Source organism: Schistocerca americana, chromosome 1 (assembly GCF_021461395.2).
Source record: "Schistocerca americana isolate TAMUIC-IGC-003095 chromosome 1, iqSchAmer2.1, whole genome shotgun sequence".
Lineage (NCBI taxonomy): Eukaryota > Metazoa > Arthropoda > Insecta > Orthoptera > Acrididae > Schistocerca > Schistocerca americana.
The window spans coordinates 664,203,373-664,223,675 of record NC_060119.1 but is presented as its reverse complement, the minus strand read 5'-3'; the positions used below and the strand labels follow the sequence as shown (position 1 = coordinate 664,223,675).

The 20,303-nt window shown below is 36.6% G+C and overlaps 1 protein-coding gene across 1 annotated transcript in view; it reads left to right on the top strand.

The window, feature by feature from the left end:
- LOC124608407 (legumain-like) overlaps positions 1–20,303 on the top strand; it is a 153,030-nt gene that overhangs the window by 7,679 nt on the left and 125,048 nt on the right. The window contains exon 3 of the mRNA XM_047139983.1: positions 1,372–1,469. Coding sequence (XP_046995939.1) covers positions 1,372–1,469 — 98 coding nt within the window. The remainder of the gene's footprint in view (positions 1–1,371; positions 1,470–20,303) is intronic.

The following is a 20,303-nucleotide window of genomic DNA, read 5'->3' as shown; positions in this document are numbered from 1 at the left end:
TGTTAGGCTTATTACAATCATATGTTTGTGTTTATTTTTGTAAGAAGGGATGAACAAATCTGAATTTACTGCATTATATCTGCAGCAGTCTGTTGAGAGCTTTCACACTGAAATGCAAGTCAATCCAAAGTGATGTACAAAGAGCTTTTATGCATTTTATTTTGACTATATAGCTACATTATCATTCATTTGAAACTAGTGTTGTTATTATTAGCCCCAAGTGTCATTAAAAAGTAAAAGTGTGTGTGTGTGTGTGTGTGTGTGTGTGTGTGTGTGTGTGTGTGTGTGTGTGTGTGTGTGTGTGTGTGTGTGTGTAAAGAAGTTGGGTGGGGGGACATATGGTATGCAGCTCACTAGAACAAGTACCATGAGGAAGGAACATTTGCAGCTTGCTTTCTAAGTTAAATATACTAACAGGCTTTATGCAGCATGGAGCAAATAGGTCACTTACAAAGTTTTGTAAGAGAATGGGACTATTGGCTGAAACTAGTTGTGCTATATTTGATTCTTCACCATTCAGAATTAGTTTTATCTGTGTAGTGTTCCTAGGAGAGTAAAGGCCACTGTCAACTCTGCACATATGGTAGTGCGTGGAAATGATTTGGTGTATTTTTCTGGTTTGCTGAAACCTGTCTCTAATACCAAATAAGTAGAGAGCAGAGGACTAAGGCTAGGCCTATATGTTTTTTGTGTCAAGAAACTGCTGCCAGTAGTGATTTAATAATAATAATAATAATAATTATATTATATGAGGCATTTTAGTTATAATAATTATATTATATGAGGCATTTTAGTTACTATTGTATAAGTGTATGTCGTGGTGTGATCTGCTTGTGTATTTTTTCGTAATGATCAAAATGTTAAATGGTTTTGTTGTTGCTGTGTCACTTTTACTTTTGTAGATGCTTGGTACGAAGCACAGAGAATTCATGTAATATCAGTATTTCACACTGCTTTTTTACTTGTGTGTTAATTTGAGCTATACAGGTTCTTCCTGTATCTCCTGTACTTTGTTTTACTAACACTCAAGGAAAGAATAATGTTAAATGGTGATGATTTAAGAAGAATAAATGAAAGACAGCTTGAAAGTCATGAGTATAATTTTAACAGTATTCACTCATAATATAAACTAGTAGAGAGAGAACTGCAGTGATTTTAATGAACTTATTTGTGAGGCAATTAAAGAAAATTACAGCGCTGTTAATAGAAATTTAGAAAGTATCCCCTTTGTTCTCTCCCACACTTGAAATAAATGTTTATGTACACAAACAATGCAAGTTAACTTTTTTTCCTGAGTTTTATTGTGTTAGACTGTGAAATTCAAATTAACGGTGTTTATTCTATTTTTTTAATTTTTTTTCCTGTCAATAGGCTGATGTGTCTCATGCATTCCAAATCCTGCGCAAAAATGGCATCCCGGAAGAAAACATTATAGTTATGATGTATGATGATGTTGCCAACAGTTCTGAGTAAGTATAAAGCTGTCAATGTGTGTTGCGGAAATTTGGCAGTGTTCATCACAGTGACCATCCAATAATAAAACCTGCTGCCACTGAATTTTACACCATGTGTGTATTCATTTGTGTTGAGAAGTAAAGGAAAGGCATTTCTCCATTATTTACTGATTTACTGGTGTACTTTTAATCATTCCTCTTTATTTTTTTCATGTTTGGGGAAATTTTATCCTTCCTTTTCTAACTATGAGATGCAAACTTTCTTTTGTGCTGAAATTTGTACAGGTGAACATCTTTCATGATTCTAGTGTGGGGTGGTTGTCCACTTTGTCTCCACATTGAATATTACAAATTAGCCCGTGTATAAAAGCAGTACATTCTTAATTTTGATGTTATAATCCATTCACCCAAATTTTCAGCATTGTGTTCAAATGTAGCTGATAAAGCATTCATATGTCATTCATGTTCAATACGGGGAGAGGGGAGGTGAAAATGTTGTTACTGACTTGACAGAACAATTGAAATTTATGTGCTCTTTTCATAAGTGCATTTCTCTTCTCAAGGCTCTGGCTTTGTAGCTTGTTGAGCATCTCCATAACATTCTTGTGGCAACCAAATCGAAAACTGGTCAAATAAATCTTCTGTAAGTCACTTCCTTTGTGGACGAATTACAGTTTCTTAAGGTTCTTGCAATGAATCTCAGCTTGGAATCTTCTTTTCTTATAGTTAGTTTTATGTGGTCGTACCACTTTATCACACATGGTCACTCCACGACATTTTACAGTAGTTGCAGTGTGTAGTGATTTGTCGCCAACAGAGTAATTGAACAGTAGTGGAGCTCTTTGACTGTTTATGTGTAGTAGGTTAAATTTATTTACATTTTGGGTAAATGGTCATTCCCAGCACTAGCTGTTGATCCTCTGCATGTCATCCTGTGTTTTCCTGTAGTCTTCTGGTGTATCAGCATTTCTATAAACAGCATAATCTGTCAGCCACTTGGCAGAAGTAACAAATTTATATACTAGATCATGTGTATGTAATGTAAATATGTTGATTATGTAATAGAGGAGAGTTTTCATTCACTTTTCAGTTGTGTGATCGTTGCTAATGTATCTTGCTTGCATCTTCTTTTGTTTATCTATTCCCCTTCAGAGAAATCAAAATTCATCCACACCTTCAGTAGTTTCTTGTCCAAGCATAACACTTATCCAGTCAGCATGCCCACCTGATGCATGTACAGTTACCATAGTTTCCTTTTTGTTTATGTATGTATTAGATCCATTATCTAGTATTCAATTACATTTAGCATTTGTCTCAATTCTTGTCCACTTTTGACCAATAGCACTAAATTTTTAGTGAACTGTACCATGCTGATTTTCTGACCATAGCAAATAAGTGATGCATCAACATTGTTTGTTATTTCTGTCATTTCAATGTACAAATTAAATGAGAGTGATGTCCAAGTAACAGAGTCCTTCTTCTGGCTAATCATGAGGGAGATCTGATGCCCTTAAAAACCTGTGTGATTTACATAATTTAAACTGCTTGTTCTTTCTGTTTATGTACTATATAAAAATATATGTAATACAGATTTATAATTCTCACCTTACTTAATATAGTATATAGTACTTAGTATTGTAATTCGTGTGATCACCAAGGTGGCAGGAACTTAATTTGGTTTCTTTCTCTTAATGAGCTACTTCCAAACTGGGTGAAAACTGAAACACACTCACCAGCAGTTCTAACAAGGGAACCTCCCCATCGCACCCCCCTCAGATTTAGTTATAAGTTGGCACAGTGGCTAGGCCTTGATAAACTGAACACAGATCAATTGAGAAAACAGGAAGAAGTTGTGTGGAACTGTGAAAAAATAAGCAAAATATACAAACTGAGTAGTCCATGGGCAAGATAGGCAGCATCAAGGAGAGTATGAGCTAAGGAGTGCTGTGGTCCTGTGGTAGTGTGAGCAGCTGCAGACGGAGAGGTCCTTGGTTCAAGTCTTCCCTCAAGTGAAAATTTTACTTTCTTTATTTTTGCATAGTTATTATCTGTCCGTTCGTTCATTGACGTCTCTGTTCACTGTAATAAGTTTAGTGACTGTGTTTTGCGACCGCATCACAAAAACGTGCGATTAGTAGACGAAAGGACGTGCCTCTCCAATGGGAACCGAAAACATTTGATCGCAAGGTCATAGGTCAACCGATTCCTCCACAGGAAAACACATCTGATATATTCTATACGACACTGGTGACGGCATGTGCGTCACGTGACAGCAACATGTTGTCGACCCACCTAACTTGTACACTTGGCGAATGGGTAAAAAGATTCTTCTACCTTGCCCGATTTAGGTTTTCATGTGAATGTGATAATCACTCCCAAAAAAGTGAGGAAAACATAAGAGTTTGTCACATAAACTGAAAATAAAAAATTAAACTTTTCACTCGATGGAAGATTTGAACCAAGGACCTTTCGTTCTGCAGCTGCTCACGAGACCACGGCGCTCCTGTGTTTCCAGTTTCCGTGATGTGGCCTATCTTCCCATGAACTACTCAGTTAGTATACTTTGCTTATTTTTTCACAGTTCCACACAACTTCTTCCTGTTTTCTCAGTTGATCTGTGCTCAGTTGTTTAAGGCCTATCCACTGTGCCAACTTATAACTAAATCTGAGGGGGGTGCGATGGGGAGGTTCCCTTGTAAGTAATACTAACAGTGACTGAAGTGTGAACTGTTGTGAAAGGTAAGCCTTATCACCCTCACAAATATTCCCCTCTTGCCAATACAAAGTTCTTAATCATTGAATGTACATGCAATCTGGTGCATAATAATGCTTGACTTACAAATATTGAAGATATTTCAACTGCTTTTATAAGATTGCTGGTATGAATATTCACAATTATATAATAATTAATATCAAATTTCAATGAAGGTGTAAGTGAATAACCTATCCAAAGTGTACCGCTGTGTAATACGGGATGGCAAAATGTAAATAGCAGCTGAACTCACTAGCTACAGATAATACAGTGAGAGCCTTATTTTACATTTTCACGCAGTCCAGACTTCAAAAACACAAAATTTAAGAAAATATAGGATCAAGGAAAATGTTAAAACCCCCAAGATACCAGCAAAAACACATGTAATTGGCATATATGATTAAAAATCTCAGTCCTTTCCAATGCTTTGTATAAAATCTGTCCAAGGAAAGGAAATTAAATGTACAATACAATGATTATGCAGTAATTTGTGGTAATAAATTCATAAGTTCTTAAAAAATCACAGACATGTAACAACAAGCAAAAACTCATTAAAAAATTGAAATTGGTGTCTGGGTGCATGGTAACCTAGCTATTTTCTTATAGTCTATGACAATGAATTATACATTCAAAACCCTTTTTTTTGAGAGGTCATCCTTTGTGCTCACTCATAAAAAAGCAAAAATTGATGAACATGTTGAATTAAACCAAGAATATTACAGCAGGGAAGTGGTTAAACCATTAACATAAATTCGGACATCTGCTTTATTGTTTGATGCTTTTCTTATGAGCCGCACTTCATATGCTCACCACCGTTAAAGTGTTATTCTTAGGTTTGATGAGAGAAGCAGAGACATGAAAAAATGAATTTACTTCCCCAGTTGAACGTTACAAGTGTGTTAGAAGTAGGCTCAGTGAATTTCTGTACACCGTGTAAAATGTAAATTTGAAAGAAAGCTGAGGTGCTGCAGTTTCACTTCATATCCTCTCTCGCTGCTCCCTATCTTTAAGATCTACAGTGTGTGGTACAAAGTATATATGTATGTAGTTGTTACAGCTGTATCATTTCAGATTTGAAGACGAAAGTCTTTAAAATGTGCTATTGTGAAACTCTTGTTCTATTTCCCTGTGACATTTCTGTCATAGCACATCATCTGCATGAAAAATATATTTTCAGCACTTCACAAAATGCTTTCACCCCTACCTGCACTCCCATCATTGAAGGGCCACTCCCCCTCTCCACACATTAGTGTGATGTGGTGGCTGTGCTGCCTGTTGGCTGATTTAACAAGTCACCAGCCAATTAAGAGTTCACTAGATGGAAATGAGCGATGTTTCCTTGATTATGACCGAGCACATTCTCCGAGACTCAGTGTTTGAATTTAATAGGTTGACGATTGGTATTGTTGCGGAATACAGCACATCGGAAAAACATGTGAAAAGGTGAGACTGGCACAAGAAATGGTAGTGGCTGGGCAGCTTCATCTGATATTGGTGTGGTTCTGAACACTTCACGTAAACTGTCTGGTTTTTCCATAACTGCTACAACCTAGCAGTAGTTGTATCATAATTGCGTAGTGGAGCTAAATGTTGCAAGTTGTGTTAGCAACACCGATCGTGGATTACATGAGTATTTCCTCTCTTTGGCTCCAATCTCCACAGTGGCATAAAATATTTCCTTAACTCCACCACCGACCTTGGTGTGAACCATCTGTCTTTTGTGCCACTTATAACTCGAATGTCACATCAAATTTCAATAGGAAGAAAACGGGGAAAATAAAAATCAGAGAATGTAAAGTCAAAGTTCAACTGTATAATTTAAATGTGAATTCACAAGTATGTAGCCTCCAATATTGAGCTACAAATATTAAATATCCCATGTAATGGGTAGTGACCTGAAAATATTTTTGTTGAAATTTCCATCAAAACTCTTTTAAAAGTGGGTAGACTTACAAAGTTAAAAGGTTGTCTTGCTAAGTGCCTGAGAACAAAGTATTTGCGTGCTGAAATTGATTGTTAAAAAAGTGGTGATTGGAGAACTTTTTGACCTGAATGTTTGCTTTAGCATGAACTTCAACCATTTTTACTGAAATAGTCTCTTTCTTGTTTTCTTCTTTCAGCTGTATTTCAGCTTCCAACAAAAGATTGTTTATGTTGAGAATCGGCAGCAGTTTTCCTGCTGGTGAACAGAGTGTTTCTCAGATTTAAGGTGTTTCTAGAAATTATTTTTTCATTCCCAAGGCAATTACAAAATTGGCAGAGTATTGATTTTGACCCTTCATGGCCATTTGTAGCCATCCAATCCATACTTGACAGTTTTATAGATAGAACTGATAAAGTGCTTAGTGTAAAAGTTTGCATGTTAGTGGAAGACTTTCGGTGTGGCTGAAATATGTTGACAGGTTTTGTTTTTCACTTGCTATAGTGCAGAATGTGGACACTACAAGCTGACATTCAGTCGCAAGTGTAAAAAAACAAAAATCATGACCACCAGAGCATCAGAAAGGGTCATAGGAGTCACTGATCCCTGCTTTTGTTGTAAGGCTTGTAATCAAACTCTGTGATGGACCAGGATTAAGTTTTTCACTAATTTCTATTTTGAAATGAGTGAAAATAAGAAAGTAAAACAATGAACAAGCAGCAATACAAAATGTTCAGTAATGGCTACCACTTTAATGTTTTTGACGCCGATTTAAAGCGTGAAGTATACGCACAAACTTCTCACTTCTTTTATACAAGGTGATTTACTCGAGATTCACAGCCGATCTTCTTTGCTGGCTAGCTGGCTGCTGGAAAACTCTCTTGACTTCTTCTCTGTAGAATGATGCTAGGTACAGGAATATTTAAGCCTCTTGTGCAATAAGTAGATACGCGAACTTTACTTTTCACCAACCAACAGTATATTTGAACTCCATACAGAATAAAATTCTCACTTTCCACGTACATATATGACTTCCAGTAAGTCACTCGCTCCGTCCAATGTCAGAAACAAATTTAATTGCATTTATAAAAGATTTGGCTTAATGACCATGACTCTACCTCACATAAATCGTAAAATAGGTCTTGCCTCTAACAAGGCTGGATTAAGAGTCCCCAATAGTACCTTTTCTCAACTGTTCTTGTTGTAATTAACAATAGTCCATGACACAATATGTACAGAGGGGCATAAAAACTCCATGGTTCTTCCTCTAAAACATCTATGGATTGCTCAACAAGTACCTGTCGGTGCCGTTTGACCGCCGCGTTTATTTTCTTCCCACGTCTGATTTTAAACCTGCACACACAAACATGTGATGCGCAGTAGGTAGGATTTTACCATCACACACTCGTTTCTAGAATATCGTGTGTTCGAGGTGGAAGAAGACCGAGTGGTTCTAGAATTTACACAGATATTCTTGAATCACTACATATAGACCCCCCCCCCCCCCCCAGTTGGATTGAACACGTGATATTTTATACATAATCATTATGCAAGTAATATCATCCATAACATCATTTCATATCTTAACAGTATGTATTTTTTTACATAGGTTTATATACATATCTTTCCTTTCCATAACAACAATTTTTCTCTTATGGTTACTTTTTTCTTTCCTTATTTTACTTTGTTATTAGAATTTGAGCATTTACTCAAGATTTTAGTCAGCGTTACTAATATTTAGAAATTTGAGGACTTTTTCTCTTTTCTTTATTTTCTTTTTCAATCAAAAACTTAAGGTGTTCGTGACACATGAGTAATCTATTTTCTATTCTTATCTTTTTGTACTACCTTTTTCCTAATATGTACTATTTTCATTAGTTGTAGCTTGGAGGAACTCTGGGCGAAATATAAGTGTTCTTTTGACACTCACTTATATCTACAAAACATAATAATGCTAGTTGTTCATAGAATTTGTACTTTCCAGAATAATTCCTATAAAATTTACGACTTTTGTCACGATACTGCCCCCTTCTCCTAGGATCAGCATCTATTCTTTGCTTGTGGGTTGACCTTATGAGAGCACTTTCTCTTTCCATTCTGGTAGGTATGCCCCTTACAAAACATCTCTATTTTTTAGGCCACAGATCGTCCTATTTCCACATAGGTACGTCTGCCCTTTATACTTAGTGTATGCCGGGAACGCCCCCTTTATTCTTTCTGAGGAGGCCTCATTGTACATTACCCCAGTATACGTTTCTGTGTATGCCATAATTATCTTCTGGTAAAGTTATAAATATATCTTAAACTTCGCATTCATTCTTTAATATATCATTCACTCCATAGAGTCCTCCTCTACTTATCAACTTGTATACTTTCAATAGATATTATGTCTATGTATACTACTTACGTCCCACTATCTTTCAGTTCATCAGAGTTTTTAGTGCACCTACGTTGCTCACGCCTTTTTCTTATATATCCATTACTCATTACTATTTTTTATAGTTGTTCGTTGTGTATGGGCACCACTCCTTATTTATATTCGATGTAGAACCGTCATAACTCCCCATACATGTGCGCATAATTCCCTATGTTCACACCTTTTCCCCTACAACACCTGGCAATTCTCACATCATAACAGGCTTTGTCTTATATAATTTAATGTTTGCGTAGAAGTGTATATTTGTGTATATGTGGATGTGTGTTCGTGTAGTCTGATTCTTCGGCCTTCTTATCTAAAGATAAGATGGAGGTTATTAGTAACCACGGAAATAAGGAAGGACTTCAGCCATAGAATTTTATGAATATGGAAAGAGGGAAAAGATAGATAGATCCTCAAGATGAGAAGTAAGAACGGAAAAAATAGGTGCGGTTGCGAGGATCGAAGAAGGGAAAGAAGATAGCCCCAAAGACAGGAAACCATCCTACCCCTGTTCCCCAGGATCCCTACCTCTCAGTTACTTTTGTGAGACACTGGACGAGGTTTGATGCTAAATCATCTCCTACAGAACGGACTTGTCCCACCTTCACCCTTTGAGGTCCCCGGAGGAAATCCTAGCAATCCTATGGAAACGGCAAATGAAGAAGAATCAGGCACACTTGTTTGTGAGGGTTGTTTGATAGGTGTGATATGTGTTTTGTGTTAGTCATGATTTATTTGTTCGTGTAAATCATGCTCTTATCTACAATACCTACCCCTTTCAAAATTTATACAAACCCTCCCATCTATATCACATCTCATAAAAGGTATAAAATACTCAATACAAATCAGAAAAGCTATACACTTCGGTATAACAATTGTTCAATTAGTTACATCATATTACATTTTCCACAAATATAATACTCCAGGCAATTTATTTCGTCTAGACATCACTTTATTTCTGTGATTCTCTTAAGTTGTTCTCTATTTTATGGTCATATCCAGTTTTTTAAGCAATAAGATTATAGAATAGTTTTAGATTTTAAAGGAATTTGGTGCAAGGAAACTATTTTGGAAGAAACACCAAAAACAACTTGGGATCCTACAGTCATCGCTCGGCCATTGACTCAGAATGTTAATGTCCCTGGGGGATAGGTGACTCTGCCCGGTTCCCATGGATCTGATATTAAATTTTCTTGTGCACTGGCAGACGAGTATTTCTCTTTAAATTTCTTTTGAAAGTCTTCCCAAGACGAAAAATTCTCAATATTGACTGTACCCCTTTCTGAGGCTTCCCCTAGAAGGTACCCCACAACAAATTCAATTTTCTTAGAATCTTCCCAATTTTTTGGTAATGCTTGGTGAAACCATTTTTAAGAAATGGGTCAGATGTACGTCTCCGTCCGGCTTAAATTTAGGGAATTGTCTAGATACGTAGAATATGGCGCCCCATTGTAAATCAGTCACAGCTTCACTAGTTAACACCACATTAGGTGATGTTACCCTTTTTTCTACTTTATCCTGGATAAGCTTGAATTCTCTCCACAAGTTGTCTTTACTCTTCCTGGTATCACTAAGTTCGGAAGACAGAATGGGCGATACGTTTTTGGAGGTTATTCTCTCGGTAACTTTTCGATCTATAATTTCCTCAATTTGTTCCTCCTAACTACCTACATTTATGGTATCAGAGTTCGTCATTTTCTCTTTGGAATTTCTTTCTACATTATCTACTTGTGTGCTAATATTCAATCCCTGCTTTACATTGCACACATTTTCAAAGGATAATAGCTTTTCATTAATTTTGGATTCCACATTATTACATCTGTCCTCAATGTTAAATTCTAACCTTTTTGATAAATAATGGAAATTGTCATTCTGCTTCTGACTAAGATCAGTAAACATTTTATTTACATGAATGGTCAAGGAATTAGTCAATTCAGCCTTTAAATCTATTTTTAAATTCTCTACTGTACTATTTAAGGCATCAAATTCAATCTGAAGAGCACCCATGCCTTCGCATAGATTACTAAATTTGTTGCTTTGTGAGTCAACTTTGGCATTTAGCAAACCTAGATTTGTCACTTGACTATTTAAGAGTTTCACTCTGGGCATTTAGAGTTTCCCTCTGAGCATTCAAAACTTCACTCTGGGTATTTAATTGCGAATCTAACGAGTTTAACTTAAGAATTTGAGCATTTAAAGATTCACTCTGGGTACTTAATTGAGAATTTACCAAGCCTGATTCTTTCCTTAGAGTCTCATTCTGAGCATTTGATTGCAGACCCTGAGCTTTAATTAAATTTATCAATGTAGTTCAGTCTGGCACTTCTTTACTAACTTTCATAGCCATAGCTGGTTCTTGAGTGTCCTCAACTTGTTGTATATTGTCCATGCCTTTATATGCTTTAGCCCTAGTGAGCATTTAAAACTAACTTTAAATACTGTAATTAGACAATAAAAGTTCACTCAACAGTATGTACCACTTCGTACTAAAGTAATGAAGTTTTGTTTCATGCTCACCCAACGTAGAAGTCTCGTTGCATAGATGAGCGAATGTAGAGGCAGGTCAGCACCGATGAACAGCAGCTGGTGCTGGCAGTGTCAGATGTAGGTTGGTTTCCACGTCTGCGTCCCCTCGATGTGTGTGAGGGCTGTATACTCCCCACACTGTATCTTCTTGGTTGAGGTGTTCTATGCGTATTTCTTCTTAGACAAATGTGTTGAAATCTTCTTTGCTGTTTTATAATTGTGAATTTTCCATGTCTTCACCATTTTTCATTCAAATTTTTCTTCATTGGATACTTGAACATATTCCAGTGTCTCAGAGTAAATCCCTTGTCATGTAACGTTTGGTTACTAGGGCAACACGTAACAACTTCTTCTCTAGTTTTTGACTTAAAATTCCCATTTTCTCAGGTCCTTTCTCACAGGTTGCCACATTCTAACATTTTTGACGCCGATTTAAAGCATGAAGTAGACGTACAAACTTCCCACTTCTTTTATATGAGGTGACTTGCTTGGGATTCGCAGCCGATCTTCTTTGCTGGCTGCTGGAAAACTCTCTTGACTTCTTCTCTGTAGAATGATGCTAGGTACAGGAATATTTAAGCCTCTGTCTCTACTTGTGAAATAAGTAGGTACACGAACATTAGTTTTCATCAATCAGCGGTATATTTGAACTCCATACAGAATAAAGTTCTCACTTTCCACATACATATATGAATTCTCACTCACTCTGTCCAATGTCAGAAACAAATTTAATTACATTTATAAAAGATTTGGCATAATAACCATGACTCTACTTCACATGAATCATAAAATGGGTCTTGCCTCTAACAAGGCTGGATTAAGAGTTTCCAATAGTACCCCTGTTCTTGTTGTAATTAACAATAACCAGTGACACAGTAGGTACAGAGCGGCATAAAAACTCCATGGTTCTTCCTCTAAAACATCTATGGATTGCCCAACAAGTACTTGTCGTTCCCGTTCGACCACTGCGTCTACTTTCTTCCCATGACTGATTTTAAACCTGCACACACACAAACATGTGACGCGCAGTAGGTGGGATTTTACCATCACACACTCGTATCTAGAATATTGTGTGTTCGAGATGGTAGAAGGCTGAGTGGTTCTAGAATTTACACAGAAATTCTCGAATCACTACACCATGCACTTGCGTGCAGAGATTGACAATGACGTAATTCAGCCCCGACTTCTGGCAGTTTCTTATGGGTCAATTAAAAAAACCTGCCACATTAAGGTGTCCATATTCACTATATCTACATGGCACTCCTAGAACATAATTTTGTAAACTGATTTTGCAATTCCACTGTTGGTCGGTGTTGTAAACACTTCAGAGAAATAACAATTGCGGAGTTATGGTTGTAGATTCAATTTCCACGATCAATTTTTACTCCCATGTAAACTGTTTTTGAAACATGCTTGAGTTGTCTGGTCATGTCTTCTTGTTAAAAAAATTTTGCTGTTTTTGACAAAATGACTTTCTGTGCCATTTAGGAGCACTATAAATATTAGACTGAATATGAAATTGTCTACCTCTGAATTTAACTGAAGAGAATCTCTCATTATTGTAATTAAATCAGAAACTGGTAAAGCTGATTTCCATACACTTCAGCCCTTAACATGTGAACAAAACACGAAGATGAAAAACAGTTTGCAAAATTTGATTTTTGGCTTTTGGAAGCTGTGTTGCATGTAAATGTAGTGATTAAACCTACTTTTGAACTTAAGCTAGCAAGCGATCGTATTGTTTCTTTGCTCTAAGATGCTAAGTTCCATGGCCGAGACCTACGTTGCATTTCACAGCTTGTATGGAGACATCCACCCCCACAATTGATGTGGCACCGAGGTAGCGTGTTCACTCATCCCATTTTTGCCTGGAAGTGTCCTGTTTGTAAAAAGTCCAGCTGTCCCAAAATTTTTCCGGGGATGCTCAGATGTCCTGCTATTTGGAATTCTGCTTGGCTAAAGTATTTTAAGCTACTAGAGGTTTGATTTGCAATATACTACACTTTGTGCTAGTATATGTGCTGGGAAGCTCCACTTGTACGACTTGCTCTACAACCTTTTCTTTATATGCTGTTAATGTTTTACACTGTTGGTAGTACTGATTGATGTTCACTGTTTTGTGATGCCAAGATAAAAGTATTAAAACAAGAATATAAAAAGTGGGTTTAGTTTTACCATTTTATCACAGATAGTTGATAAATGTATGTTGTGCAAATGAAACTTTGTAGTTGGTCATGGTGGAAGGTCTGACACTGTGAATCATGTTAAGATGAAGAAACATTGCAGTAATGGTCAAACAAAAATGCACATAATGATAAAATACATAAAAGTGAAAAGTATGTGACAGTTCAGCAGAACAATTTTAAAAAATCATTTGAGGTAATAATAATAATAATAATAATAATAATAATAACAATAACATCTTTATTATAATTTCGTGTGGTTTACTGGCCTGTGCAAGTCTTTCAGTTGGACACAACTTTGGTGACTTGCATGTCCCTACCCTACCCTGTTATCCAGCTGGAGAAATGGGACCTAGTTTAATGTGGAATCTGAACCATGTGTTGTTTCTGGTGACTCCTCACGCTGTTAATAGTTGATGGCTAGGTTAAAACACAGACTGAAAAATTCAAGGTCCGTTCTGGGTAATATCACGTGACATCCTGATTTGCGGTCAAGTGCTTTGCATGATGCAAAGGTAAACTTCTGCCTCCATTGAATTTTGTTAATACAGTTTTTGTCCCATTTTTTAGTTGTTCCATGTTTTATCTAAACATATTTTGTCTTGTTTGCTTTTTCTTTTTTTTTTTTTTTTAAATAAAAAATGAGATGAACACCATACACCAGAACATCAACCGCATCAATAAGTCATTGTGTTTGGCCCTTTGTGTTTTGGAAACACTTTCTCACAAATATTTTCTTTTTAACCTGGGCTTTTCTAGATAATGTGTAATAGCAGTAACAGAAAATTCATTGGATTTTTTATATTTGTATGAAGAAAATAAAACTATTTTAAACTTTCTCTGATTAAATGGTTCATGGCAGAATTTGCATCTGTATTCACATTTATCACAAAATACGGAATATTTCAGGCCTCTAGTAATGGGTATACTTATTGCTGTCATAATTTACTTCATATCATAATCAAACTTTTGATGCTTACTTGTACATGACACAACAGTTATATATATCTGACTCTACTTCAAAATAAATTCAAATATTTCACAATGATAAATAGTTATTATATACTGTTCATCAAGATGAGTTAATATAATACATAAAATTTGGATATCATAAGTTACCTCATTAAATACTTATCACCTTTTACTTAAATTTCCGTAGTTTCTTTTGTCTAATGGTTCTTATGTCAAGAAAGCAAAGATCTGCATATTTGCAAAGTCAGAGATATGATATATGTACTGATTTAAAATTGTTAAAATCAACAAGTATATTTTTGCATTGTATCTCCTTCTTTTTAGTGCTCAACATTATTTCATAGCTGTTTTCTTTTACTTGGAAGTAGGTTCAACCTATCCAGTATTTTTCTTTCTTTAATATTCTGAATAACAATTGCATAAAAAATATGCTATTTGAATGTAGAATTCAAATTAGACCTATATCTTTGTATATTCTGTACTAAAGTTACTCTCTCTGGAAATTTCTAATACCTTTCACTTTAACACTTTACACAAAAAAGATAATTTCTTTTCTCTCACATTCTTATGACCTTTTCTTTATTACAGAATATAAGGCATGGGGGATTACTTCAACATAGACAAAATAATGAGCACCAGGAACTTAAATTTTCTTTTTAATGAAAGAAGTTTATTCACAAAAGCTTTCATATACACAACTGCTGCTGTGAACAAGTGTGCTTGTAGCCTCACCTACCAATAAAGACACTCCAAGAGTTGTTGGCTAACTATTGCTTTTAGAGTGTTGCAGCGCTTTACGTTTGACTTGTTATGGCTCGTTATGGGGGGACCGAGGTGCTCTTGTCTGGCCTCATAGGACTCTGCTCAGTCACATACTTCATGTCTGATGTCTGGACTCCAGACATGCGAATAACCAAGTATGACCGGTCATCACTGAAGTCTCACTTCATCTCACCCCACTGCGCTGCACAAAAAAAGCCCCCCCCCCCCCCCCCTCTCTCTCTCTCTCTCTCTCTCTCTCTCTCTCTCTCTCAAATGTTTATGTGATACGGTTAATGTCATACAGTATGCGGAAAATAATGTAAATAATTTAATATTCAGCATAAGCACAGAAAGGAGACTCATTTCCAAATAGAAGATTTATTCTGTGTGTCAGTAATAGCAAACGCATACACTTTAAATAAATACTATCCCTCAAATCTTGGAGACGACTGTCTCTATAAAGAAAATATTTGAGGAACATGATATATTCACAGCTTTGCAGCTATAACTATTCACACTTTTCACTTGAAGTAAATCTAAATCTACGTCATTTTCCACAAGCCACCTAATTATATGTGGCAAAGGGTACTTTTCGTACCATTGACTGAGCCCTCAGACCCTATTCCTCTCGCAATAAGCGTGTGGGAACAATGATTTTCGGTAAAGATCTGTATGGCTGTACTTTCTCGAATTTCCTCCTCACGCTCATTATGTGAGACCGTATGTGAGGAGGGTAGGAGGGGGGGGGGGGGTAATAATATGTTGTCTGACTCTTTCTGGAAACTGCTCTCTCAAAATTTCATAGTAAATAGCTCTGTGATGCACAATATCTCTCTTGTAACATCTGCCACTGAAGTTTGTTGAGCATCTCCATAACATTCCCTCGCATCTCCATAACAATCCCGCGATGAAACGTGCCACTCTTTGTTGGACCTTTTCTCTCGCTCTTCTATCAGTCCTTTCGGGTAGGGATTTTAGATAGATAAACAATACGCAAGAATTGGTCAACGAGTGCCTTATAAGCCTCTTCCTTTCTGGTTGACGAGTGCCTTATAATCCTCTTCTTTTGTGGATGACATACGTTTCCTTAAGATTCTTCCAATAAATCTAAGTCAGGATCTGCTTTTCCCACTATTTGTTTTATGTAGTTATTCCACTTACGGTCACGCAGGATAGTTACTTCTGGATATTTTATCGTAGATATTGTTTCCAGTGGTTTGTCGTCAGTTGTGTTGCTGTACAGTAGCGGATTTCTTTTTTATGTATTTGCAATATGTTACATTTACTTATGTTCAGGGTCGGTTGCCAGAATCTGCACCGTTCGTCAATTCTCTGCAGGTCATTCTGCAATTCATTATTCGTTACTATCTTCTGGCGTCACTGTTGTGTTATAACATCCATGTCATCTGTGAACAGCCTTAAGGAGCATATGATTCTTTCTGCTAGATCATATATATATCTCACACAGTAACAGTCCTATCACATTTCCTTGGGGTACTCAGGAAATTACCTTTACATTTGTTGATTTTACTTTGTTAAGAGCAACATGTTGAGTTCTGTCTACAAGGAAGTCTTGAATCCACTCAAAAATCTGCTACTATACTCGATGAGCTTGTATTTTTTTACCAAACGGCAATGCGGGACATTGTCCTGAAGTCGAGGAACGTGGTATCGATCTGAGCGCCATTGTCTACAGTGCTGTGGATCTCGTCCAGGAACAGAGTGAGCTGAGTTCTGCAGTATCTGTGTTTGCGGAATCCATGTTGTTTTTTTATAGAGGAGATTTTTATTCTCCAAAAACATCATAATTCTTGGAGCATAAAACATGGTCCTTAGTTCTGCAACAGATTGATGTTTGCAATGTAAGTCTCTAATTGTGTGCATCTGTCCTAAGGCCCTTCTTAAGAATGGAAATGACCTGCACTTTCTTCCAGTCGCTAGGTATAGTTATTGTTGATCACCAGTAGATCACTGATGCAGTCTCGTTTTAATTGGCTGTGCCAATTTGTTAATAATGTGCCAGCTTTACTAAAGCACCATTCACTAGGTGTGCTTGTAGCTGGGACATGACAATAAAATATGTGTTGTAACTGCAGTTGTCCCTGGTAGATCCTGTTCGTGTCTAGCACACATTTGTTGCACGCTCTTAAGAATTTCATGTTTATTATTTGTGTCAAACATATTAACATCACAGGAAGATGACCAAAGGAACATAGCAATTTTATGGTTGGAGGTAATTACGACCTTCTAACATAGAAAAGTCAGGGCTCGATTTTTAATCCAATGTATCTCATATCAAAAACTAAATGAGTGTCAGTATACATCAAAAACACTAGTTAATTTACAAATTTATCCTTTCTTTGTATCATAATAAAACAGTACTTGCAACTGCAGTAATGTAATACACCTCACACTATTTGACAAGGTAGATTTCTTGTCAAACCTAAGAAGAACCAACTAGATTATAGGTTCTTCACTTTCTAGGCCATCAATCCCCCCTTTAAATGCTTTCAGGAAGTCCATAATTATTCATTTAAACTCATTGCCACATCCCTGTAACCGAATCATTTTTTGTCATTGAAGCAGCAACTTTGTTGTATTGAGTGTGTATGGACTCGAGCAAAGTGTACTAGCCGTTCTGGCACATACTGACCTCTTGTTTCAAAGATGATTTCTAAGATAATCAGAGACCACTTTTCTTCATGTATTATCTAACGGCAGGCAGACAACGAAACTGATTGTATAAATAAAGTATTTTACCAGCAGTTCACCTCAAGGTGGTAATATGATATTTTTTGAAATATGTAGGAGCTGTGGGGTATCACCTGTTGAAAATGTACATTGTCTTATAGATCCTTTTTAATCTTCACTTCCATCTTCTTAATATGTGGGAATTAAATTATAAATAAAGCATTATTCACAAGAGACCAATCCGTATTTATGTAATGTGCTGCAGGTGTCAAATAATGCACTTGATTGCATGAATTAGTCTGCATACAACTGTTGCAGTACATGTTTTATTAATAACTTCCTTAACAACAGAAGGCATTATTCTGTTTCAAATTGCGTCAACCTGTTCATTGACATGTCTGCTTGTTGGAGAGGGATGTAGTGTGACATCTGAAAAACTGACTTCACTTCATAATTTACATATAGACATCTTAGTACACACACACACACACACACACACACACACACACACACACACACCACGAATGAGAAACCTATGTTGGCAACAGTTGTGCACAGATAAAGACGCATTTAACATACTAGTCTGACATTACTTAAGATTTGGTCACGATTTCTTTGCTTGGCCACAGTAGGTAGTGCAGGCAGCCTATCCACTTAGGCTGTGGCTGCCCCATCTTGCATTTTGTGCTTGCTTACTCAATCACTGAGGGCTGTAACTGCTTTATCCCCACTAGGTAATACAGCACAAGTTGGACATTTGGTACAGTTTTCCCTCAAGTGAATAGTAGCTCTTGGTGTAGTTCAAATTAATGGTTTGTTTTGGAAAATAAATAATGTTGAATTTGAATAAAGGATCATATCATGTTAGGGCAAATAATGCTGTATAACAAATCTCAAGTTCTTTAATTTGCTTCTGGTGCCTGTTACTGCAATACTCTGTACTTGATTCGTACCAACAAACTCAATGCAATTCAGCAACCAGTTCCACACAAAGACAGATACCACACTTCCTCACAAGATGGTTCAGTACAGGCCTACTAGTATAATAACCCAGAACCAAATCAGAACTTTTGCTAATTCCAAATAATCCTCAAGCCACAATACCATTCAACAGAAAATGATTTGTTAACATACAGCCATTCAACTAGTTCAGTCTCTTAATTACTCTTGTACTGATCAAGAACTCAAGTTCTGTTCAGCCTTGAATCATAGTTGAACAGTATCTCAATTAACCATAGGAAGCTATACCAATCTCTTCAGGAATTAGTCCAGTCAGTCTTTTGAACCACAATATTCGTAGGTAGTGACTCTCTTGCTCTTCGTTGCCCAACTTAGTTATGTGAACATGACTTTATATAGATCAAAAGAGCCCCCTGGTCAGACAGTTTTCTCATAGTGCCCATTAAAACCCTGCTAAAATTTTTGTGAACCATTAAAATGAACATTAACATCACTACCACCATTTTTAACAATTATCTTTCATATTTCTTCTGAGCAGCCAACTGCAGCCCAACGTATTCTCTCTGCCATCCAGGCACTGCATGACTGGAAACACCCAGTAGTTTGCAGCATCTTTCTGTTCTCCATCTATCTACAATGCGTTTGCACAACAACAAAACCACCACACATTTTCGCATGTAAGAAATATTGTGCCTAAACCATTTCAATCATTGGCATCACAAAATATTGCATAATAACTACTGCAAACTAAACAAATATTTCTATTCACATTAGACACAGTGTGGATTCCCGAAATGTCACAAATGATCAACTCTGCTGTGCACCTTGCCTGATTTGGCATATTGTTCCTCTGCATCAATGCTAACAACAGCAGTCTGCTTCACATTAAGGGAACAGATTACCCCTCTATCCCTACAATTGATACCACACTACATAGGAATGGAAAACATTTTACTACATTCAGCATCATGAAAAGCCTTGTCCAAATCTGAGAATGCAGTGTCTGTTACCTTAGTTTCCTAAAGTCCCCTCTGTTGTTTTCTGCAGTGCTAAAATTTCTTCTTGGGTGCCACTGCTTCTTGCAAAACCAAACTGGTTATGTCCTCATATGCTTTATATTTTCCCTTCCGTTTTTTTAAATAAAGTGATGTATGAAGTATTTTTTATATATGTAACACTAGACTGTGTGGTTATTTTCTCACATGTCCACACCTGCTTTCTTCAGAATTTTAATAAATCTCATTTATAAGCCGGTGGAGCTTTTGCTTCACTCTTTTGCGAGAGGTCTGTAAGGATTCTGCTGCTATTTCATTAACACCTAAGCATTTGTTCCTTCCGAGTTTGTGCACAGCTTTTTGAAATTCAGAAATAAATGCTGAATCTCCCCCATTGTCTTCTCACACTGTGTCATATATTCATTTGGCCTTAATTCTTCTGGAAAACTATAAAACGTATCCAGGTAATGTTTCCACCTCCTCTCTTTATTACGAGGGCCGTTCAGAAAGTAACCTCCGGTTGATTTAAAAAAATACACCAAGTTAAATAAAAATATTTTAATATATACATCTTACAACTACATCTTTGCACTATTTTTCTACATAGTCTCCATAGCAATTGAGGCACTTATCGTATCTCTTCACAAGCTTTGAAATTCCTTCTGCAT